This window comes from Marmota marmota, unplaced genomic scaffold, assembly GCF_001458135.2.
Source record: "Marmota marmota marmota unplaced genomic scaffold, marMar, whole genome shotgun sequence".
Classification (NCBI taxonomy): Eukaryota; Metazoa; Chordata; class Mammalia; order Rodentia; family Sciuridae; genus Marmota; species Marmota marmota.
In genome coordinates this window covers 27,863,774-27,889,219 of record NW_026000108.1, presented here as the reverse complement: position 1 = coordinate 27,889,219, position 25,446 = coordinate 27,863,774, and the positions used below count along the sequence as shown (strand labels likewise).

The 25,446-nt window shown below is 34.1% G+C and overlaps 1 protein-coding gene across 1 annotated transcript in view; it reads left to right on the top strand.

The window, feature by feature from the left end:
• The window catches only part of Arap2 (ArfGAP with RhoGAP domain, ankyrin repeat and PH domain 2), a 188,153-nt gene that overhangs the window by 118,065 nt on the left and 44,642 nt on the right, over window positions 1–25,446 (top strand). Inside the window, exons 20-26 of the mRNA XM_048784042.1 lie at window positions 5,067–5,230; window positions 8,983–9,195; window positions 12,533–12,638; window positions 16,516–16,663; window positions 18,139–18,207; window positions 20,653–20,727; window positions 23,657–23,774. Of these exons, the coding sequence (XP_048639999.1) occupies window positions 5,067–5,230; window positions 8,983–9,195; window positions 12,533–12,638; window positions 16,516–16,663; window positions 18,139–18,207; window positions 20,653–20,727; window positions 23,657–23,774 (893 nt within the window). The remainder of the gene's footprint in view (window positions 1–5,066; window positions 5,231–8,982; window positions 9,196–12,532; window positions 12,639–16,515; window positions 16,664–18,138; window positions 18,208–20,652; window positions 20,728–23,656; window positions 23,775–25,446) is intronic.

The window sequence follows — 25,446 nt, the reverse complement described above, 5'->3', positions numbered from 1 at the left end:
AGAATTTTAAAGTTATGTATATTAACGTGACAGAATCTTAAAAAAACATTGTGCTAAGTAAAAGAAACCAGATGCAAAATAGTAATATTACATATCCTTTTTATATAGAAGTCTAAAACTGATAAATTAAGATGTATTAACAGAAAACACGAGTTTTGGCCTGAAATTGTGGGTAGAAGATGTAGAAGGGATTCGCTGCAAAGAGTTGTGGGGAAATTTTGTGAGCCATCCAAATGTTTTGTATATTGATTATAGTAATGGTCACACAGGAGTAAACTTTCGTGAAAATATTTTCAACTATATAATTAAGATGAGTGAATATTCTAATGATCACTTGTCAGAGCAATAAAACAATTCATCATTTTCTATAAAAATCAAAACTTCCTCTGTCAATTAGTGTGTTTTGCTTTGAGAGCTTGCTTAGGAACTATAAAGAAAAGTACACACTGGACATTTCCACAATCATCTTCCTTGGATCTGTCCATTACATTTTCAGTGCGTCTAAAATGCTTACCAAGGTAGAATGTATGCTGTCCCTTCTTCAAAAGAGAAATAGATCCCTTTTATGAATGGCTCCAAGAGATCATCTTCTAGTTTTTTCCAGTTATATGACTTTGTGATAAGTTGTTTAGGAAACCCTGTTTTGTGAATCTCCCTGTGATAAGAAGACTGAGAAAAAATGATTGACACCGGATTTCTACTTCTAGAATGAGCATTTTGGAGAACTGAAAACCAGGACTTTAAATTATAGACATCTCAGGTAAAGGATAATACACTGGATTCCACTGGGTGGGATAGAAAACCTACCTACATAGCTGCTTTACTCTTCCTTACTAGCCCTTTGGTCTTAAACAGATTCTTTCTGGCCCTTAGTTCCTAATCATAAATGAAGTGGTAAGGATATTTCCAATTCTCTGGCTCAAAAATCCAATGAAAAACTAAGATGGCATACACACATGCACAAATGCACACACATATATAAAATGTATATGTATGTGTCTCTTTATGTATGAAAGGAAAATATGAGCTTTCTACCCAGAAACTGTTTACCATTTCAGTAAATATATACTTGCAATTATGTCTTTTTTGTTCATTGTACTAAATATATATATTGATAGATATATCCTAAATCACTTAATGTTTTCCTAGTTGTTGGGATGTAAGTGTATTTCCATTTTTTTAAGTGCTGCTCTGGTAAATGTAGCTCTTGATGTGCATATGTGCATGTGCTTGGAAGAGGGGGACACAAGCAGATGTTGAGCAAAAGTGTATCTTCCTTTCAGGAATGTACTTACAGTAGCATTCCAGGGTTGGAGTTATGTGTCAGCAATTATGTATACATATATTAGCTTCCTTGATAAATATCTCCACAACTCTTCAGAATATCTACTAAACCTATAAAATTCTGTTTTTCATCTTGTTATACTCTTCTTTAGCGATAAGCCTTACTTTTTTTAAATCTTTGATAAATTGCTTAAAACATGTTGCTGTTTTCTTATACATATCTTTGATTGTTAGCCTGGTTTGCATTTATTGGCCACTGGCACTTCTGTGGATTATCTTTTCATTGCTAATGTCCATTATGTTGAGGACTGAGCACTTTTATTTTTTCATAAATACTTAGGATATTATCTTTTCTCAGTTATAGTTGCAGTTATTCGTTATTTACTTTGCTGTTTTATTTAAAATGTTCTTTATGAGTAAATTTGTTTTTATGCAGTCAAATTTATTGGTCCTATTATTTGTGAAGAGACTTCTCAAATATGATTGTTGACACATTGTGGTTACTATGTTGCAATTTTGAGAGAATTGCTTTTATTAGTTCTGGGGCTTGGTTTCTAGATCTTATTGAACTGTCTTTATTCGTTATAACAAATAACAGTCCTTATATGACTTTGAAATACACTTTGAAATTTGTACTCAGGACATTGACAATTAGTATAACTTATTTCTATATAGAGTTCATCAAAATAACTTCAGAATTTCAAGATGTAAATTAATGTTTCTTTGGCATTCTTACCCAGAAATGTGAACTGGCTAGTTGATAACACTTGAAATCACAAAGTTGGTCAGGATTTGTGTTGTCAATGTGTTGTGATTTTATTGGATGTGCATAGAGTTTAGCTAAGCATCAAAGGAACATCATCATGGTGATGCTGCTCAGTGTCAGACATCTGCCCTAGATGGTGTATTTTAGGATACACTCTTTTGACAGGTTGACTCAGGAGTTAACTTGTCATGGCTCCTTCTGCCCCTCGCTGGTTCACAAGAAGACAGCTAACCTTGTCATCTCAGGATTTCTTTGGACTAGAAAGAAAATTCGACGTTTGAAATGTTCTCAGTGACAGAATTGTAGGAGGGCTGTTGCATTTTGATTTTCTTTCACAGCTTGCTTGAATACTTACCCAGTGTAGTATTATATAAGCAAACAGTCTCAAAGATTTCATGTCTCATTTAGAGCTTAATTATCAGGTTAAGAAAAATCTATGGAAATAAAATGAGGAAAAAAATATAAGTTTTCCTTTGTACCTAAACTCCTAAAAATTAGCCAAAGTTGGAACAAAGTATATATAATATAGGGATTTAATATTTCTCAGGGAAATTACTTGAATGTCATTTAGACAAATATAGTTACTGAAAGAATGTTTTCAAGCTTAAGATGATGTAAGATAAATGAAAAGGCTAAAACATGTCAGAAGTATTAGAATAAGTGTCAGAATTCTTCAAAAACACGATTACAGAATCTGTAGTTTAGGGTTGCTGTGGTCGTGTGGAAAATAAAAATAGATAAAAATGTCAAAAAGCAAGGGATGAGGATTATAGGCACAAGTATAGCAATTGTAGCAATTTCAGTTGGTGTTAGAAATGAGTGCACTGAGCAGATAGCTTTGTCTTCTTATAGGAGCATTGCAAGAGGGAAAAATAAAGAATGAAAGGACTTTTCTTTTTTTTTTTCATTTTAAAATTACAGCTAGTCTTATTATTCAGAATGTCAAAGACTACCCTGCTCTTCTGTATTCCCTCTGCAGAAGTCCCAGATCTCATGCAGCTCATACTTTGGAGAAGTATTTGAATCAGCTACTATTTTTAATTCATAGTTTAATTAAATGTTATACTGGGCAAAGGAATTTAAAACTATCATGCATCTGCTAAATGTCAGGCTCTGTGCATTGACTAGGAAACTGAAGTACTGTCCTTGCTCTTCTGTGTAAAGTTTGCTGTCTAGCAGCTGAAACAGACAGACACGACAGAAGGTAGATTAGAAGGCAAAGCGACCATTGGAGGATGGAGAAGGGAAGCCTGTGGCATTGTAGGCACAGGGAGGCGAGCAGGGATCTACTGTCTGGGAATTCCACCTAGAGCATGCCTTGGGGGATAAGTGTTGGAATAGCCAGCCAAAGAGCAGGACATGTTTGTTGTGAAGACACAGGTGCAATTTTTAAATTTTTTTTCAGTGTGTTTTGTGCATAGAGGAAGGACAGATAAGGTTAGAGGGAAGATATAGGGAGATCAGGACGGCCTTTGCACATTGAAAATGCCAGAGCTGTAGAAGGATGCTAATCCCAAAGTGATGTCATTAGCTGTGCATTTTAGAAAGATGACTCTGGCAGTAGTGATGAGTAAAGATTAGGAAGATGGAAAATTGGGAAAGGAATTCTGTTATGGGCTTTAGTGAGCTCAAAGAGCATCATGAAAATCTAAAATATTATAATATTGGAAAGAAGAGACAGGGTGAATATTTTGGGGACTGTAGTCAACAGAATTTTGTGACTGAATTTATGTGGATGTGACTGAATTTATGTGAATGTGACTGAGGGATGAGACAGTTAATTACTCTTAAATGTCTGATGAGATAAGTGGAGAACTGTAGTGCCAGGAGCACTTTTGTAGGGGCAGAGAGAAAGATTTAGCAAGATTTTTGAAACATTAAGGTGAGGTTTTCAAAAGTAAGTATTTATTAGTATTATCCTTATTATTTAGTCACTAACATCTGTTGTGTGCTGTGCTAGGTACAGGTATTATCCTCATTTCACCTGATGAAACTGAGGCACAGATCGTATGATAACTTGTCTAAGGTTAACAAGGAAGTATGTGACAGTGTTAAAATTGATTTGGAACTTTTTTTTTTTTCCTATTTCCCTTTTGAAATAGTGAGTGCTGGGGATACAGCCCAGCGCCTGGTGCTTGGGAGGCCATGCTCTACCATTGAGCTGCATCCCCCACCCAGTTCCCACAATAAACCACTCCCATGGTCTCACTTCTCAGCAAAATCTGATTTGTGATAGAGTTACAGCCTGGAGAGAGGAATTTGGAGCCACTGATCTGCATAGGGGAGATGAAACTACTGGCCGGAATGACCAGTGTCCCTGGAGATTCTGGGGAGTCTGAGATCACATACAACCTTGTTATTTAGAAAGAGGAAGGGAGCTTGACACCAAGAAGTGATGAGAAAAATGGGAAATCCAGAAAGGGTTTTGCCATAAAAGCCAACAGAGTATTATCATTTTTTAAGAAATGAAACAATCAAAAATATTAATATTTTTAAAAATAAAAGAGGGGCTGGGACTGTGGCTCAGTGGTAGAGTGCTTGCCTAGCACGGGCAGGACCCCAGTTCAATCCTCAGCACCACATAAAAATAAAGGCATTGTGTTATGTCCATCTACACCTAAAAATAAATATTAAAAAAAGAAGAGAGAGGCAGAAATATGTATATTAAAAGTCACTTGCGATATTTTCCATTTTGTCACTAACAGAAACATTATTCAGAATCAGAATGAAAGATTTGGGGTAACAAAAGCGGTAAGACCTTAAATTGGGAGAATTTCCTCTATTCAGTTGATAGAGGTGACTCTCCAAGCATAAGGGGGACTGAGAGGAAGCCATGGAGAGTGGGAGGTGGAAGGTAAAGGAAGGGCTTTTCTAGGCTGGGTGAGGTAGGTCATGTTTCTGTAGATTTAGGGTTAATCTTTCTTGAGGTAAGAGCTTGCTTTCTAAAAAAAAATTATTTATTTATTTATTTTAGTAAAGCAAAATTATAATTTGTCATGCTTTTTAAACTTTACAGAACATTATACATCCATGGGCATACCAAGTTGGATTTCACAGTCTGGCATACTGCAATTGAAAAAGCAGCAGGTACAGATGGTAATGCATTACAAGATCAGCAGCTCAGCAAAAATGACGTGCCCATTATTGTGAACAGCTGTATAGCATTTGTTACACAGTATGGTATGTATCAGAGTTTTTATTCAACTCCTGGACCTCATAGTATCACTCTTATAGTTTCTAAGTGGTGCCTCCATTGGGCTGAATTAATGCCCCTTACATTCCTAAGTGTGCCCCTGAAAAGTAAAAACATGGTCACTGCTCAGCTAGCTGCCATTTCTTTTCCCTGTTAAATTCGTCTGAACTGTATAATACCTTTTTTTTTTTTTACCAATTTATTTGTCCTTTGTACATATAAAAATGTTAAATAACATGTTGAAAGAATATAAAGAGTATGTAAAAATAGTAAAAGCTATTTGTCAGTGGTTACAAGCCAAGAATAAAGCCTAGAGTAACTCAGAGTGCTTAAGCATGATTTTTAGAAATGGTAAACTATGAAAAAATATGTTAAAGAATTTGTGTTGTGTTTGCATGCACACGGAGTGTGCTTCAACAGCATTCGACTGGTTGGTCAGATGTTTATATTAAGCATGGTTATAGATGTAACTGGTTTATTTGTAAGATATTTTAATGAGCAGTTAGCAAGTAAAAACAATTTGATTTATACTTATAGGGTCCACCTTCAGTTACAATGTATATGCTATGATGGGTATTTTAGATATGCCTTAAAACTAACCTTTATTGTCATTTATTTTCAAGTTGTCATGAATCTTTCAGATTCATTCTTAGTTGTGTATATCCTTCGTATTCCAAAAGGTAGAAGTTTCTTAACTACATTTTTTTAATATAAACATATTATCTAACCCATAGATAAGTGCCATTTATTAGAGCTTAAGTCTGGAAAGGAGTGAAATACCTGCTTTTAAAGATGTGTTAACCTTTCTGTTTTCCTAATATTAAAGGTGTCTTCTTATCTTAATTTAAAAACAAGACTTAATTAGTGAGAGAGCTACATTAAAACATTGTGTTGACAGAAACACAGTGGTAGGAGTTAAACGTTAAAGACAGTCCTTGTATGAGCAACTGATCATATGCTGATGAAGAATATAATATCAGAAATAACAAGGACTATAACAAAAATAATCTTCAGAAATTATATTTATGTGTACTTTTAATCTCTTTTCTTCTGAGTAGCATGTCATTTTAAGTATTCTACTTCAAATGTAATTCAAGTAGCATTTTTAATGTCCAGATTCATTGTGTTTGCATTATATAGCTACTGGGAATCTATACATGAACACACTCATGGCCTACTGTTACAGAAAGTTCCTTGCAATGGTAGTGCATTTGTTTTCCTGATCAGCATTTGTTTAAAGTGGGGGAAATGTGTGGTTATCATGCATTGTACACTTGTGTTTTAGCAAGAGCATGACCTCATGGGGAGTTTTCACATTATTAGTTACATAATGAATGACATATGGTCTTTCTTAAGCTGACAAGTGATTAAAATATCCTGACTCATTCTAGTTATAGCCAGTTTTACATTTCTCTAGGGAAATCAGAAGTTTTTTTTGCTTTTAAAACCATTTAAATTTAAAACCACTAAGCATCATAGCATTTTCCGTTAAATCTCATGCATTATAACTACTTAACACAAGGTGCATTAACTTGCACATTAAAGCAATAAAGCCAGTAAACCATTTGTTTCTGGAAGTAGAACATGGGGTAAAAGATCAATATTAATCGCATGTATAAAAGGAAAGATTTGATGTGAATATAGAAAAACTGCCCAGTGATTGTAGGATGCAGGGAGTTTGTTCAAAGTCTTTATGTAATAATTATTTTGAACTTCTGGGCCTATTGAGTTAAAATCTAAAAACCAATTATCTGTGCTCTTCCCGTCAAGGTTTAAACTGTATCAAGTTCATGATATAGTTTTTAGGATTTTAAGTTTTTCTTGATGAAGTACGGCAGTTAGTTCTTGGGGGAAGTTGTTTTTAATTTGCATCAACAAAATTATGTTCAAATTTCTGTCCATTTAGCCAAACTTATTTAAGTACCAGCTATTAGAAACTTCCTCAGCAAAGAAGGTAGTGTCTGAGACACGTAGTCAAAATAATATTTTTGTAGAATTTACTTATTCTTGCATTAAGCAATTGCTTATTGAATGCCTACTGAGTTCTTTAGACACATATCTGCTAGATATATACAGTGAATAAGATGAAACCCTAGCAGTCTAGGAGTTTGTAGATTTAAGGATGAGAGACAGACAAGTGTGCAGACAGTGTTCAAAATTCTACAGTGGAGAGATGCAAGGACCCCTGCAGGTGTCCTTGGTATTGGATTTCACCCAGAGCAGAGATGGTAAGGGAAGGAAGTCTTCCCCTTTTTAGGGAAGTTTGCATACTTGAAGTTAAATGCGGCCAGTGCTTAGTGTGAGAAGAAGCATGTACAGTATACAGGAATTTAAACCAACTCCTGTCGATTTTTACATATTCTAATTCTTTAACTTTGCCCTATAGGTAACGGGAAGGCAGGGTCCAGATTTTTGAGCTTGCTGGTAATATGAACAACACCTGTTTTTAGGTCACACTGTTAGCATTGTGTAGGGAAGCACAGGAATGGGGTCAGGGAGTTGTGCAGTGAGGAATCAAGGGCACAAGATAACAGCATATGGAATGGAAAACGGGGACAGTTTTGAGAGTGAGAATATGATGAAATATCTATGGGACATAGTATTTTTCTTAATGTGATAAGCTAGAAAGAAAGGTTCTTACTTGCAAGAATGTAAGAAGGCAATACCATATACTAAGAATGAGGAATTGTGTGTGTGTGTGTGTGTAAAATTTTGGAAATTAAAATACAGGAAAAAATATGTATGTAGGTGTTGAAGTGATGAGGTTGAATGGTCTCACCTAGAAAATTTTCTGGGAGCCAAGAAGAGAAGAGAATTGAAGATGGATATCTGGAATCACCAGCAAAGACTGCACAGGCAGAATGAACACTTTCCTCAACCACAGAGGGAAGGGGAAAGGAGGAGATAAGAAATCATCATGTCATCAAAGCCATAGGATTAAAAGAATTTTAAGGAGGATTCCTTTGGCGTGTCCAAAGTTGAAGCATTTTTCATTAGCTGAAATCAGAAATCCTTCCAGAAGAAAAGAACATTATTGACATTTTTGATGACAGTGTTACCAACAGTGGGACTAGGGACAGAAGCAACACTGTATGATGAAAGGGTTTACAAGCCTGAGAGATAGTAGAAGGGATAAATGTAGGAAACAGCTTAGTTTTGAAAGGAAGAAGAACAAGGACCCTGGGTAGGAGGAGAGTTTCTTTGTTTGTATCATATTAATCACCACTCCTGTACCACCCACTAGTAATTATCACATTTATTTATATAGGGTACCTGGTGAATCAGTAGCTTTGCGAAAGGAATGACCCAACTCTTTACTGGGAAGGGGGAGAAGGTAGAAAGAGAAAGAAACTAATGAATGGATATGGGGGTCAAAGTTTAGGAAAATGTATACTCACTTTTGTCAGTATGGAGACTAGAGTGTATTCTGGGAGATAAGTAAAGATATGGCACTTAAGATAAAAATTTTTAAAAAATAATGAAAAAGATCTTAGGAAGTGTACCACAGGGTGTGCTGATCCAAGACTTCCTGAAAGATGAAGGTGGAATAGTTTGTTCATCGGGTTTACATTTCAAATACTAAAATTAGAAGAAAGAAGTCTTTCACCTCTTGCATAATTTTTTATTTATCTTCATCATACCAACACAAAAATTTGTTCCATGTTTAAGATATCAGAATAGATTTTGAATGGAGACATTTTTTCATTTAACTTTTTCTTTTAATTTTAAACAAACAAAGGTTTAGGATGCAAATATATCTACCAAAAGAATGGTGATCCTTTGCGCATCAGTGAACTCCTGGAGAGTTTCAAAAAGGATGCAAGAAGCTTTAAATTGAGGGCTGGGAAACATCAGCTTGAAGATGTGACAGGCGTGTTGAAAAGCTTTCTCTCTGACATTGACGATGCACTTCTCACCAAGGAGCTCTACCCGTATTGGATCTCTGCATTAGGTAATGTCTGGACTATGGAACATGATGCAGGCTTACCTTTACTGATATTTAGATTTATTTTTAATTTTTGATAATCTAAAAATTATCACATGACACATCATTCCTCTTTTATTTATTCTACCTCTTTATTGTACATAACAGTATATATTATTTTACTTTCTTCATTTTCCCTAGATTTCAGCTAATGAAATAAAGCTTTGTTATACTGTAAGAGAACTTAAGAAATGGACCTAGAAAAGTAGATTATTTAATCATTTATTGGATCATATTAATTTCATTAAAACCTACTTTATTATGCATTAATTGAAGACCAATCCATTTGTTGAAACATTAAAGACTTTAAATGTAAAATTATCTTTAATCTCATCTGTTTAATCTCTATTCATTTTTACATATTACAATGTTTTTTTCTCCATACTTGTAGTATGTTTGTACATTTGTATGTGTGATACACATATATTTTTTTTTCAAATTTTTCATAGTAAACCATAAGGTCTTCGTATTTATTTTCATTTTCAAAATGATAATTTTCAGTCTTTTTTCTAGTTCTTAAAATTTAGCTTTGATTTATACCATAATTATAAATCTGTTTCTTATACAATTAATGTTTCAAAATATTTTCATAAAATGGCTTTTGAATTTGGGTAGATGATATTCCTACACTTATAAAACATCATGCTAGTGAAAATGTGTTTTCATATATCTTTTTTATGAATATATATTATTTTTTATTTTTATTTATTCTAATTTGTTGTATATGACAGCAGAATGCAGTACAATTCATTTTTTATTAATATTCATGTCATAAGAAAAAGATAGATTATATTTTCAAAATAAAGGTAAGCAATTGGAAAACAAAATTCAGGAAAGAGATCAGGTCATACAAAAAATATAATGAGCTATTAAAGTAGTTCAGAATTCAGGCAATTTAATATTGTTCTTAGAAGAACAGACCATATAGCATATGAATAAGTTGTATGTCGCTGCATGGTGTTCTTGGCCTAAGTGCCTCGGACACAAGTGTTGAGAGTTGAGAAATAGAATTATTTATTTGAAAGTATTCAGTATACATATGTATACACACACACACACACAAACATTATACACGCAAACACACATACAGTTTGAAAAGCATCTCATATTATTCCTTATAAGCTTCAGCAAGAAGAGAGTAGTATTGTTACTAACACTTTTCATAATTTAACATGTTCAGAAAGTAGTAGTTTATTTGCTTCCAAATATTCTTTAAATCAAAAGGCTTCACTGAGAATAAGAAAAGTTTTATAGTTTTGTAGGATATTAAAAAATGTAATTAGATAAACATCTCTTTAAGCCCAGCTTCCTTCTACTACTTATTTTTGTTTCAAGGTGATTTTATTATAACTATAAATTTATTTGTAATAACTATTTTATGATGACTTAGAATTTTTCTTTATTTTAAAATCATTTATCAAAAATACATAAGAAATAAGTTTTGCCAAAGTTGTCAGATAATAAAGAAGTCTTTAACATTGCCAGTCTACCTGGAGTAGATAGTTGGCGAGGAGTAGCCAAGCGTCAAAAAGGGATGTGTTCACCTTTCACTTGCATGTGAATTCTTTGAGAATCTACTTGGTGAGTGCTTCAAATACCAGGTTGAATGACCTTTAAGTGTTTTTCTTTCAGATCCAATATAGTTCAGTCAGATATTTCATAAGTGCCCAGTGTTTCATCTGACAAGGATAAACTATAACCCTCTGGGGACATCACAGGAGAATCTTCGTGTCCTGTGCACCTGAGACCAACAGTGCCTTGCAGTGGCATACCACTTATTCATATGATGTATGATCTGTTCTTCTAAGAACAGTATTAAATCACCTCAATTCTGAACTAATTTAACTGCTCATTATGTATTCTGCATGACCAGAAATCTTTCCCAAATTTTGTTTTCCAATTTCTTGTCTTTATTTTGAAAATCTCATTTATCTCATACATGAAAATATCTTTTGCTACTTGACTTCTTATATGTGTAGTAATATTAATTACATTTTATTAATGAATGTAGTTTTCTCTATAATTAAAAACTGGTGACATAAGGACAAATGTTAATTTGTCCTTATTATTATTGAGGGATATAAATAATTCTTAATTCATTTCTGAATTTCCTTTATTTGAGTATTTTCCCTTCCTGCTTTTTCAGAGTTATCTACAGGGCACTTAAGTCCATACAACCATGTTTACTTTTATGGAGCTCATGTGCTGGCAAAATTCATACAAAAGAGATAATACTTGCAGTTTTGTATAGGATTGTACTTGAAAAATGTGTCACAGAGTTTCTTATGTCCTCTGAGATCCTAATGTCCTTACAAATGACTATATACTTTTATCTTCTTAATTTGTTTTAATTAGTTACACATGATAGCTAAAGAATAGAATATGTAGGGCTAAGTAGGAAATGTGAATGGTCTGGTTTCCAAAGGTAGTTGGGTATTGAAAAGAAATAGTTAAGTGTGGTTCCCTTGAGTCACAAAGTCAGGGCAAGCTATTTATTTTAAGAATGATCTTCATTCCGTGTGTCAGCTAATCAGTTAGGCTGAACCAAATCCATGCATCCTTGGGAGTCAAGAACTTTGGGGTTCCTGACCATAGTTTGTCCAGGGATTTGACTTCTGAGGCTGGGCAGTATCTTCCTCTTCATGGTTGATTTCTATTTATAACAAAGGCAGAGGCTCATCAACTTCCAAGTCTGGATCACAGTGTAAGGACTTGTGTGTGATTTCTTTGATTATCTTCTCATTTTTTCCCAGACATTTAATGGTAGCAGGGCTGCTAAAAGCCCATTTGCCTAGATCAGAGAGGATAACAAGTTCATAGCTCTGGGATAGTTCATTCATATCTTTGGGAAGATCTTTGTGATTTCATAAGGAAAGAGGATCAGTAATGTCATTTCCAAATACAAAATATAAAACCTCTCCATAGCTAGAGTTAAAATGCTTTTGGCTTGGTTTTTCAATTTGTCCTGTAGTTTGAGTAATTAACTGAATGTTTTCCTGTTAAGTTGAGGTTCAGTAGTCCATACAGTGGAAGATAAGAAAACAACATACTCTTTTCCATTTTCAAAGTGCATTTTAAATAAAAATTATAAGAGCTGTAGCATAGAGTCATGGAAAGTTTATGTGAATAAATGCTTTTCCATAATTATAGGCAATTATTCTAGAAGTTTTAATCTTTTTCTTCTGAAACTTCTTATAATATACTTGTAAATAATATTTTGAAATATTGGTGAAAGTCAAATTTATAATATAAGTGATTGGCTTAAACCCTAAGATTCCTTTTTTTTTTTTTTTTTTTCCTCCAGATACACAAGATGACAAGGAAAGAACTAAGAAGTATGGAGCATTTATACGTACTCTTCCAGGGGTCAACCAAGCAACACTGGCAGCTATCATTGAACACCTTTATAGGTGGGTGAACTCATGAGCATTTCTAGACACTTCAAACATGGTATTCAATAAGTCATTACTTCTTAATTTAAAGTTGTGTGACTAATATTCTACCCGAGACTGTATATCTTTCACTATATATTTTTAAATGTTTTATTTGTGCATTTTATATAATTTGCTTCATTTCAGTCTCCAGAACTTTCTCTTTCCCTCCAGTTCTCCCTCTTTCTGTTCCCCTTCCTCTATTCTACTTGTCTTCCATCATATTTTTTTTTAATTGGTGCTTTATGGTTATACTTAAAGGTGAAATTCACTGTGGCATATTCATATATATGCATATATGCAAAGCACAATTTGGTGAGTTTCATTCCATAATTCCTCACTTTCTTTTTCCTCTTCCCTCCTCCTCTATTCCCTTCCTGATCCACCTTCTATTTTCATGGGACCCACCCCTTTCCTTTTTTTCTCCCTCATTTTAGTTTAGCTTCATCATTGGAACTGATATCAGCCTTCTTTTCTATAATTAAGTTGCTGTTAAATAGCACTGGAGAATTTCTTAAATGAATCAGAAATAATAATAATACAGCATCCTGAAATGTGTCACGTGTGTAAACAAGAATTTAAAAACTTAGAATTTGGAGGAAGAAGGAATTATTTTTCTTAATGTACTATACAGCCTACATTCTATAGTCCTATCACTGCCTCTAAGATGTGGGGACAGATTTTAAATAGGGAATTTGCAGCATGCAGTATGGAAATAGGAGAGATGGAGTGATCCATTGCTATGTTGAGGGACAAGAGTTCTTAAACAGACTCCTCGGTGTCCAAATCTGAGTACAGGGTTTCCTCTTGGTGAATGCTTTATAAACTCTTAATTTTTTCTAGTTTATTGCTTCCCTGACTCCATATATTTTGGATTATTGGTTAATCAGATATCCTTATCCTGATTTTAGAAGTCTAGAACTGATGATCCCTCAGCATGTGGAAAGAAATGAGGAATATTTTGGTGACGAGAAATCTGAAGGATGAGGATGTTTGAGAATAACCTTTTAAGTTAAAACTAAAGGTTGGTTTGTGTGTGTTGATCTCAGCAAGTATTAGTATAAAAACTATAGTAAGCATGAATTTAGCTTAAGGAATTATTGTAACTCCCTGAACACAGGAAGTATTCCCTTGAATACATTTCTTTAAAATTTTTTTTTTTTGTAGTTGTAAATGGACAGAATGCCTTTATTTTATTTGTTTATTTTTATGTGGTGCTGAGGATTGAACCCAGTGCCTCACACATGCTAGGCAAGTGCTCTGCCACTGAGCTACAGCCCCAGCCCTCCTTTGAATAAATTTCTATAAAGCTGAATTCTTCTAAAAGTATCTAGATTAAGAAAGCTTCCACAGTGTTCCATCTTTTTTATTTTTTAAATTGTTTTCCAACCACTGGTTCTCACGCATGTATCTCTATTACAGTAAAACTGATTTTGTTATTGTGGTGGAGGTGGTACATGTACGTGCTGGGAATTGTGTGTGCTAACCAGGTCTTTACCACTGAGCTACATCCCCAGCCTATAAAAATGATTTTCTTATTGTATGATACAAATATAGTTTATGAGATGTTGAGATACATTTTGATGCAGCATGGAATTATAGAGGAGAGAATGAGTGTTTCATTGTGGGTTGAGTCCACCCTATCCTTTAGATTTAAAGAAACATTTGAACTGGGTATGAAAAAAGATAAATCCAAACTGGGGTCAGTGTGTGCACCTTTAGCCCCAGCCACTCAGGAAACTGAGACAGGAGGTTCACTTGATCCCAGGAGTTCAAGACCAACCTGGAGACCTGGTTGGGCAAAATAGCAAGACCCTATCCAAAGCAAAAAAGTAAGAATGAGAAATGAGTGAAGGCTATCTCTGGAACAGATGAGTACTAGGAGACAAGACTGTTTATAGTTGGCTGGCAGGAGGTTACAAGAGGTTATGAAGGGCATTAGAAAACAATTTCCTTGGACTTCTGATAGTGTCACCAAAAGGTGGAGAGGTCAGTTTGGATAAGGTTAGGTTGATGTAGCATTTTCAATCCCTACCCTAGGTAAAAGACCACTTCTGTTACCAGTCACATCCACTTAATACCATACACCAGATATGTATTATGCAGTATAGGGTGATTAAAGTGAGATTCTCTTGACTGTGAGATGCTGACATGGAGATAAATTTCCTGAATGTTCACAGTCTAGTTTGATATAAGTGCAGAGTGGTTTTGAGAGGGGTGTCTGCAGTTGTTACATCCTCCTTTATTAAATTCCAGTTCCTTTTGCATCTTGTAAACTGTATATGATGATCATACTTGGTCTGTCTATGCTATGCAATTTTGCATTTTATTAGTATTTCTTGCATTATCATATATATTACTATCATGTTGATTCTTTCTGTACCTACCAGAATGTGTATTCTGTATAGACATAACCTTGCTATATGCCTTTAATGGAGTTGGTTTTCTCTTCTTTAGTGTGTATTTTAACATTTTCCAAATGAAGTTAAACGGGCACTAGAGCAGCTGTATGTATATACAGCTGTATATACAGTCAGTGTCCAGTAGAGACCATTAACTACTTGTAGTTCCACTCTACTATATTTTTACTAACCCAACTCTTCATTTCTTGGGATGGTGACTATAGGTTTTATTTTATTTTTTATAACTTTGAAACTTTTATTTGTTAAAACTTTAAATGACATTTGTAAGACCTAAAAGTTGTACCTTACTGATTAGAAGGGTTGATTGATTTATTCATATCTCTTCATTTATAAAAGGCATTATTAGTTATATCCAAGAAAGGTGTAGTGGTTTTATAAATTCAGAGTTTGCATTTTGAGATGTAATTATATCCTGTTCTGAATACCATACACGTGCCACTGGGTGTTCTCCAAACCTGACATCCACTTTCTAGAAAATGTAGCCTATTTTTTTTTTTTTTTGCAGTAATAATATGTCTTTATTTCTTAGGGCTACTTAAGAATACCTATTCTCTTTTGAATGAGACAGATTTTTAATGATTAGTAATACAAATATCAAAATATATTTATAAACATATGCCCATCTACTCCCAAAATGAATATATTTTTAAAATAGCTATAGTTAACTTACATACTTAACCAACCATTAAATTTATAGTTCAAGACAAACAGAATTATACTGTTACCCAATTCTAGTGTTTCTCTGATTCTCCCATATTCTAGTCCTCTTCTTAGCCAAGCTGGACCTGGAATTGTAATGCAAAAAATAAAAAAAATAAAAATAAGAGAGCTCATGTATAGTGGCATAATTTGGCATGAACATACTTTATATACAGAGTTACGAAAAATTATGCTGTGGATAGATAATTATGAATGTAATGCATTCCACTATTGTCATGTATGTAAGAAATTAGAAAAAAAAGAAAATGTAGCCTAGACTGGAACCTGGAATTTGGAACACTCCACTGCATGCCTTACAGTCTACCTTCCTGTCTTGCTCCTACCTGCCTCCTGCCCTTTCTTTTTTTCATTTATGCTGTCGCTTCACCTTTCATTTTCTACCATTCTGCATGCCCTTTTTTTGCTTTGGCCTTAGGTCATTTCATTATCTGGAACTATGTGGACATGGTCAATTTGTCCTCTAAGTCAGCATTAAGTGCTGCTCTGTTACTTGTGCTGATCTCTTAACAGTAGTTTTACTTATGTTCTTAACTTGACTGCAAGATACTTGGGAGAAGAACCGTGTGCTTTCCTTTAAACCACCACTGTGCTTTTTGTATTAAACAATTTCAATATGTGCATGTTTAAATATTATAAATGAGGATTTTGGCTTGCAGTTCTATGCAGTTTTCAAATAGAAGTGTCCCTTAATGAGCTATGCTTTTCTCTCACAGGGTTCAAAAGTGCTCAGAAATCAATCACATGAATGCCCATAATTTGGCCTTGGTCTTTTCATCCTGTTTGTTTCAAACTAAGGGACAAACAAGTGAAGAAGTGAATGTAATTGAGGACCTAATTAATAATTATGTTGAAATATTTGAGGTAAATATTTTATATCCTGCCCTTGTTTAAATGGAGTTGATGTTACTGTTTGCAAAGAATATTGCATGTTTTAGGATGCTACTATTCAGGTCTTTATGGATATTTAGAAACAGGGAAAATATAGGATAGCAATATTTTCTTTCAGTTTTTATATAAAACTAGCTTTCTAAGCAATAGCCATTTCTAAGCAATAGCATTCATTTAAATTTGGCTGCTTTTAAGCCTTTTTTACCATCTGGTGTCTGTTGAACAGAATAGTCCTGTTCTAGGGGGTTTTGTGTGTGTACATGTGTTTTTTCCTCAGTATGTGTATGCATTAAGTATGTCTACTTAGAGGTGTGAAGTTCTGAATTTAACATTCAGTAATAAACACTAGGCTGTTAAATTCTGCAACTGAAAGCATTTTAGGGTCTCTAAAAAATTGTTGTAATGGTTCCTTCAACAACAACAACAACAACAAAATTCTGAAATACTATTATTGTTCCACAGTTTTTTTGCTAAGTTATCACTGTTTAATTATTTGTCTCTTCAACTTGGTATTTCATGAAGTTAGTGTTTTCATGTTTGATCAGTCAACTGCTAGAATAGGAAGATTCAAATAAATAAAAATAAAAGAAAATATGGCCAGGGTTTGAATAGGATAAGTATGGGTTAAATATCCAGTTCCCTTGTATAATTCTAACATCTCTGTAATCTTTTTGAGTGTTTTATCAAATGGTGTTGATAAGACTCAGTTGTTTTCTGGGGTATGGATATAGTAGGTGAAACCAAGTGGGTAGTGTGATAGGTTGTCATTTATGTAGTTGTTACATTTGTATTAAAATAACTTACCACAAGATTCCTTAGAAAAGAGAAAGGAACTATTTTAATAAAATAACCCAGTTTCTATATTAATTCATAGAGGAATGGACACCAGAGTTATTGAATTTTCTTTGCTCTTTTATCTCCTCTTTTTTTCTTCGTTTGTGTGTCCACTGTTTTTGATCAATGGCAACTTCTTTGCAAATGTCTGATGCTGATTTAAAAATTAGAAAAAAAAAATTGTGTGGCTTTACATGCTCTCTTTATTTTCTAGTTTTATACCAATCCATTAATAGAAACTAAATTGTTATCATTGTAGTTATGTTAAACTCCACTCATCTTAAAAGATTTAATGAGCACTTAATGAACATTTGGATTTGAGAAACAAGTCTGTTTCTCAACCTACAAGAATTTTCAGAAAGAGGACATCAGCCCCTTTGCTCTGTAAACCTCCTTAACAATGAGGGCTTCTGTGGGTGGAATCTGAAGCCAGAAGGAATCATCAAAATGTCTTCTGAACTTATGAGACTCTGTTGGCCATGCTGATTAAGATGGCCATTCTCATTTATTTTCAACTTGTTGGTATTTAAATTTCTGAAGAGTTTTGTGAGGATGAGTACCATCGCTCCTTGTACTCTACATTATTAGAATGTCCAAAATTATATTTTAAACAGGTTAAAGAAGACCAAGTCAAACAAATGGACATAGAAAATAGCTTTATTACCAAGTGGAAAGACACTCAAGTGAGTAGTAATAGTTAGATCTTTAAAGAATTAAACAAAAACAAAAACTTCTATTGTAAACAAAGAGATTTGTTTTGTGTATTTTCAAATTTCTTTTGGAAACAAAATAGAAGTAATGGGGATAAAGAATCTTGATAAAACAATGGTAATAATTTTTCAACCTGATACATAGATGCAAAATATGTGAATATAATTTTTAACATAAAGGGGAAATCAGTTTTATTTATTGATTTTAAAAACTCTGTTAAAAATGCCAGTGGATTTCAAAGGAAGCATTTAAAGCCAAAGAAATACCAGAATAAATTGCAAATTCAGAGAGAGTAATGATTCTTTCCTTAATGATTTTGAAAATATAAATTATTTCTTTTATGCTTTTGCTCTGCATGCTTTGAGAAGACTATATTAATGAGACACTTTCTAATATGATGTCTGTAACACATTAATTTTTGTCTTAAGTCGGCTTTCCTAAATCCTGTCTCGCTTTCCTCAGTCATATGATGTTGGATTCATGTGCTCAGGTTGCACTGTGCTTTTTCAAGTTACTCTTATTATTTAAGGAGTACTTACTGTACCTTCTTACAGGCAATCCTTAGTCATCCTCTAGTAACTAGGAATCATAGTGGATTCAGAGTTCCAATGTAAATAATAGAAATGGGTCAGATGTGCTCTGTTTATGGTTACACTTGGATAGTGAGGCAAATACTTCCTTCTGTAGAACCTAAATTTGCCCTGGTTCTGAAGTTTCCATTACTAATTAGAGGAGTTACCCATTGGAAGGAGATGGGGGTGTGTAAATTCTCCACTACTAATGCTGGTATATTAATCACTGAACTAATTATTCCCTCCATTTTGACCCAAAATCATTACTGCAGCTTCCAGTGGTGTTAGCTTTAACACTGCCCGGTTCACATCAATTCTTTTTGTTTCTTACATCCAGGGGGATGTTTAAGTCCTAAAATAAAGGGTTGTGTGAGCGTGAGAGGTAATCATTGGCAGCATTATGTATATAATCATTAGATAAAGGACAAATATCTTTTTGCCTTTTTGTATTTTATATTGATAATAAAGAAATTACTGCTTTAAAATTCAGTATAAGTAGAAATAAGAAAATAATTGTGTATAAACTATAGTAGTTGAAAGAGAAAAGGAGGACAGTTTGATAAAACTACTTATTTTGCTTGAGTATTTTTTAAATCCATACAAAACTCTCCTCTGGAGTATTTTTCTGGCAGTCCCTATATTCTACTCTTACTTGAATCCCTGTATTCTACTCTTATTTGAATTTCTTAGCTATTTTTCTTTCTGGCTTTACTCTGAGTACTCTGTGTTTGCTTTTCAAATTTTTAAAATGTGTCCTTCCTGGAGACTTGTTTATGCATACATAGTGGAAAGCAAAAAATGTCAACTCTTTTTCTTCCTAGAATTTGTGTGTAGCATCAAAAGTGAGAAATAAAATTTGAAAATAATCTTTTCTATGCCTGTGGTGACAGAATAATTAGGAATACTTCTTCAAAGTACGTTTTTAAATGTTTCCCTCACAAATTTCCTCATTAGATTTTATGCAGAGACAAATTTGCCTTCAGAATGATTGTTTGTCCTTTGTGATCATTTAAAAAATATTGAGTTATGGATATTATGTTTGAGTGGTTATGGAACTAAAGTGAATTTCTGACAAAAGCTACTGAAAATATTTTTCATGGATTCATTTCATTCTTTGTTAAGCTCCTTCATTTTATTTTGTTGATGTACATAGCCGTATCTATGGTTTATCTTTTTTGACTTGTATCTTCTTTAGTCAGTCTTCTGGAACATAATGACCCAAATAATTGTTCTTAAATAATTGCCTGAAGATAATTAAAATGAAAACTTACCTTCATTTTCTGCCTAATTCTATCACTTTTACTTTATTCTTCTTACTAAAGTTACTTTTTCTATTTGTAGTTTTACTACTGCTCTGACCTAATTTATCCTCATTCAAATATATCATCTTTTTGAAAACATAGCAAGAACTATTTTATCTTTTAATTGTTAGTATTATGCACACAATATTGAGAAAAAATTGCATGTGGCTCAGTTTCACTCCTCATTTTGTTTATCCTATTACTCTAGATGATGAGGTTCCTGTATTTCTCTTGTCAAAGGCAGCTTATTTCCAGTGTGGCCAGATTCACCATTTCATTTAAAAAAGAAGGGTGTTTGAGAACACTAAGCTCTTAAGTAAGAGACAAATCCCATTGTGATAGTTGTTACTGATTATAAATTTGTATAGACTCCTTATGTTTAATCAACCATACCTTGAAATAAGAACATCATGCTTGTGAACAGGGGATTGAGCTAATTCATTGCTATAACATTGAGAAATATGAATAGGATTTTACAACTGCCTTACATGTCCTATGCCAGTTTTTGTGACATATGTGCTGTTTTCACATCTGCCCTTTCTAGGTTTCCCAGGCTGGAGATTTGTTAATTGAAGTGTACGTGGAAAGGAAGGAACCCGACTGTAGTATTATAATTCGGGTGAGTCCTTGAGAGGATGTAGAACGCCATTGGAAAGCACGAATGTTGGCAGTACTTTCATATATTTTGAATTTTCCAGTGTCTCTTATTTCCTTTACCTCTCTAGTTCAAACAGTGACTGATGACAAGATTGACTTTTCATAGCAATATCCTCTGGGAATTTTATGTTTTAGTCATTTGGAAAGCACATTTTATGTGCTTTAGGTTAGAGTTAGGATTTTCTGTAGGTTCTAGAAAATGATTTGAGCACAGAGGCTTGCTTTTCTCTTTTTAACTTCCATACATTAGGCAAGTTATCTACTCTGTCTCAGTTTCAGTGTCCTCACTTATAAAATGAGGAAAGATAATATTTACATCATATCATTGCTGTGAAGACTCATTAAGTTAGTGCACGTAGGACAGTGTAGCAAATTGTTCATCTCGTGTTTGAGAAATAGTTGTGACTACTGGTGCTAGTATCATTGTTATTCCTGATTTCTCACCCTTTAGCATTTCATCTTCCAATGTACTTAAATATTGGGTAACTTTTTTTCCTTGAGGCTATTGATCATTTTTGCTGAATTAAAAATGGATCCCTCTCATGCTACTATATTAAGTAATTAGTCTGCCTTAGGTATAGTAACAGTGATATTTTATGTTCCTACTTGGTAATACTACTTTTTCTGTATATGGAATAGATATTCTGCCATGTAACATAAATTCAACTTTACCTTCTTCACGTTTTTGAATGCAAAATTAAACCTTCACAGAATTAGATATCTCTAAACTTTAGTTATGTTAAATATATTGTATTTTGCGGGGGGAGGGAGCAGTATTGGGGATTGAACTCAGGGGTAGTTGACTACTGAACCACAACCCCAGCCCTATTTTATATTTTATTTAGAGACAGGGTCTCACTGAGTTGTTTAAGCACCTTGCTTTTGCTGAGGCTGGCTTTGAACTCTCAATCCTTCTGCCTCAGCCTCCTGAACCACTGGGATTACAGGTGTGCGCCACCATACCTGTCTTATATTTCTTACTGTAGGTATTTTTAATAGTTATGTATTATGACTATATGGAATTACCTTTCTTAAAACATGGAGCTAAATGCTACAGTCATCAGCTATATCATCAAATGCTTTGTGACACATTTGCCCTCCCAGTCCTTAGCCATATCATGATTCTTAGTCTGAGTGTATGAGTTTGATCATAAGGGATATGAGAAACTAGTACAGACCAATCAGCACAAGTCCATTATTAATGCTGGAAGAGATATTCAGAGAACATGATTTAACTCTACCTATATACAGACACTTTCATAGTGTATTTAAATTTTACTTACAAACCCATCAGAGAAATTTTTACAATTGAGGAAAGTTGTCACATTACTTTAATTGTATTTATATATAAGACTTCACAATTTTACCTGTAGAAGATCCAGATGCTCTCAAAAAACATAAAAACTGTACAAAAAAAAAATCAATAGCATTTGACTTAGTACTTAAGACTGTAAAATTATTTAGTTACATTTTATCTCTCCTGGTTGTTACCTCACCCTATAGAGATAGATGAAACAAGTGATATCTTATTCATAACAATGGAAACTAGAAATTCAGGCCACAATACAAACCTGATCATCATAATCCATACCTGATGTTCATTATATTGATAAGTCTAATCCACAGAATAATGCTTTCTGAAGTGTGGAGTTCTAGGTGTTTTTAAAAGGGGCCCTGGGTCTCTCTCCTGGAGCAGGGCCTATGGATGTAGTCCTTGTGCTTCAGACTGAGGCTCTCCCTGCTGCCCATTTCTCAGGTTTGGTTTCTCAGTAATCATTATTTAATAAAGGATGATACTTCTTAAAATGTTTAGGTCAATGCAGATCAAAAACATCATTAAGACAATTAAAGCTGATATTTTTGTTGCTTGAAACTCTCCACTTTTCCCACTTTTTCATTGAGCTTTAAGATAGAACAGAGTGGACTCCATTGTATAATTAACATATTCCCTAAAGCAAGCTCTAAATTCCATGAAGTACAAAAGGTAGACACTGTGAGTTACCTGTGGTGTAAGATGTTTTTGTTATTTATGTATGTGTTCTAGGCTTATGAAGAGTAAAGCGAAGGAAAAATGGAAATGAACACATTCCTTTTCTAAGAAATATTTAAATAGGTATTTACTTTTATGGAAATATGTAAGCTAAGTTGCAGTTGCAGTATTCTAATGTTTATACATCTTGTATTTGTTTAACTTTACATCAAAAGTCTAACTGAAGAAGTCAGCTTGCTTTTGGCCAGTATCTACTTAAGACTGGCAAAAACAAAAACAAAAAGAAACAAATCAGAAACCCTGAAAGTCCCAGAAGAGGCAGTGTGCTCATCCAGTGGCCTCCGGCTTTGGGACTCTTGTGAAGCCAGGGCCCCAGGCTGGCACTGCAGATTCTGCCCTATACCCTGAAATCCTGGCTCTTAAATACTTTGGTGTCCTACCATCTGTCACTTGGCATGGCAGGGCGCACCACAAACTACCAAAACCCTGGGGCTTCTTGGCATGACAAACAGCAGTCAGTCAACTGTGTATAATTTAGGGCCCAGGCTGAATAAACAAGTCACTCTATACTCTTGATTAGAGAACTGACAAGTGAAAAGTTTTACTCCTAGGAGATGGTTGGATTTGTCATGTGTTGAAAGCCTGTCTGTGAGTGACTAGGTTATTTCTCCCTTCTGAGTCATTTAATTGCTCAGTAAATGAACAAAATAATTCTTCTTGATGATATCTGTATTGTAATTTCCCTTTGCCTTTACATTGAAATGTATTCTGTTTTATGGAGAAGAGCTGAATGTGCTGTTTTCAATACTTGAGGTATTGTTAGGTGGAGGTAGTATTGCCCTATCATAAGACTGCTTCTGTATCTGAAAGATCTTTTGAAGAAATGTTGCTCTTCTTACAGATATCTCCTGTGATGGAAGCAGAAGAATTAACTAATGATATATTAGCAATAAAAAATATTATTCCCACAAAAGGTGACATTTGGGCCACATTTGAAGTCATTGAAAATGAAGAGCTAGGTAAGTGATTTTGTTGCTAAAGATTATTGAATTACTTTTAGATGAAGAAATCCTTTCTTTGGCAACAAGTCATTACTAACATTTTATGTTTTTCTAAAGATTAACATCTCATCATGAGTTCCCTCCTGCCTTAGTCATGTCTTGACATACGTTGTCACCACTTGAGTTTACCTTCACATGATTTTATTCTTCCAAATAATTAGATTATTTTGTTGACTATGAAAATACAGTGCAATGCATTAGTCATCTCTGTTGCTGCCTCATGAAATAGGCCTTTCTTTTTAAAAAAAATATATATTATTTTTTAGTTGTAGTTGGACACAATATCTTTATTTTATTTATTTATTTTTATATGGTGCTGAGGATCGAACCCAGGGCCTTGCACATGCTAGGCAAGTGCTCTACGACTGAGCCAGAACTCCAGCCCATGAAATAGGCCTTTCTTTATAAGAACAAGAACTTTGATCCATAACAATGTTGTAAATGTCACTACCACCATCCACTTATTCATATATGTCACTTATTTAACACAAAAAGAGAATGCTAATTTAAAAGATGACTTATTCTAAAAATAGTTTTATTTTAAGCCTAGCAGACGCTTCTCTTTTGACGTTTTAATTTTGCTCTATCTTTAGTATATCAAATATTTTGTCATCTTTCGTTCCAAAGAAACTGAAGGGTAAAAAGACATTTTAAAGCACCTTGACTGACCCAGTAGTCAAATACTGAATAAGCTTAACATTCTAATGACACCATTTGGTTTTAAAGACCTCTAGGAAAAAATAATATCAGGCAGAATGTCTTTGTACTTTGACCATCTGTCTAGTTGATACCTACTAAGGTCTTGGGACCCTTTCAGCTATAGCTGTCAAACTGCCAAAAGGAAAACCTTGCCACCCACAAACTCAAGGAAAAATTAAAATTCAATGTTGAAATACCCCGTGGTGCATTGTTAGGAGGACTGCAATCAGTGTTAGAATGAAATAGGATTATTAAGTACTTTGTCTTTCATTCCTTTAGTCCACCTTGATATTTTTATTTCTTTATTTCTTTTTACCACGAGCAGTTCTTTAAAATTTTTATTTGTATTATATTGTTATTTTTTTAGTATACATTGCCAAGGTCCAGTGACCCTAGAGATAGGAAGTGAGTTCTCAATATCTCCTCTGGTGGGGCTTAGTTCTCCCTGTAGACAGAACTACTCTGGCAGATGATTCCTGTAACCTCCCAGCTGTCAAGTCCCACTGATTTGCTTCAGGCCTTACGTTACCTGTCCTTTCTGTGGCATTGATTGCTAATGACCTTTCCATTTTCCTTTCTCTGATGATCTTCCTTTTCCATGCTATCTAGAATCCCTCCTGGGTTCTCTAGTCATTTTGTCTAATTTTGTATTCTTCTTTCTCTGTCCATCTTTTAAACATCCAGGTTTTCTCTTCTCTAGTTTCCTTTGCTAGCTTTCTCATATTACATGTTCTGAATAGACACCTTGCACTTGACTGACACGTGGGGATTTCTCAAGGTCTTCCACCCCGTGGCCCACCCAATTGCCTTTGTTGTCTCCTCTCTTCTTATAGTGCTGAGCACTTGGATTTATACATATCTGTCTTGACAGGGGCTTCTTGGAAGGAAGTAGGGATTCTGTCATTTTTTTTTTTTTTTTTTTTTTTTTTTT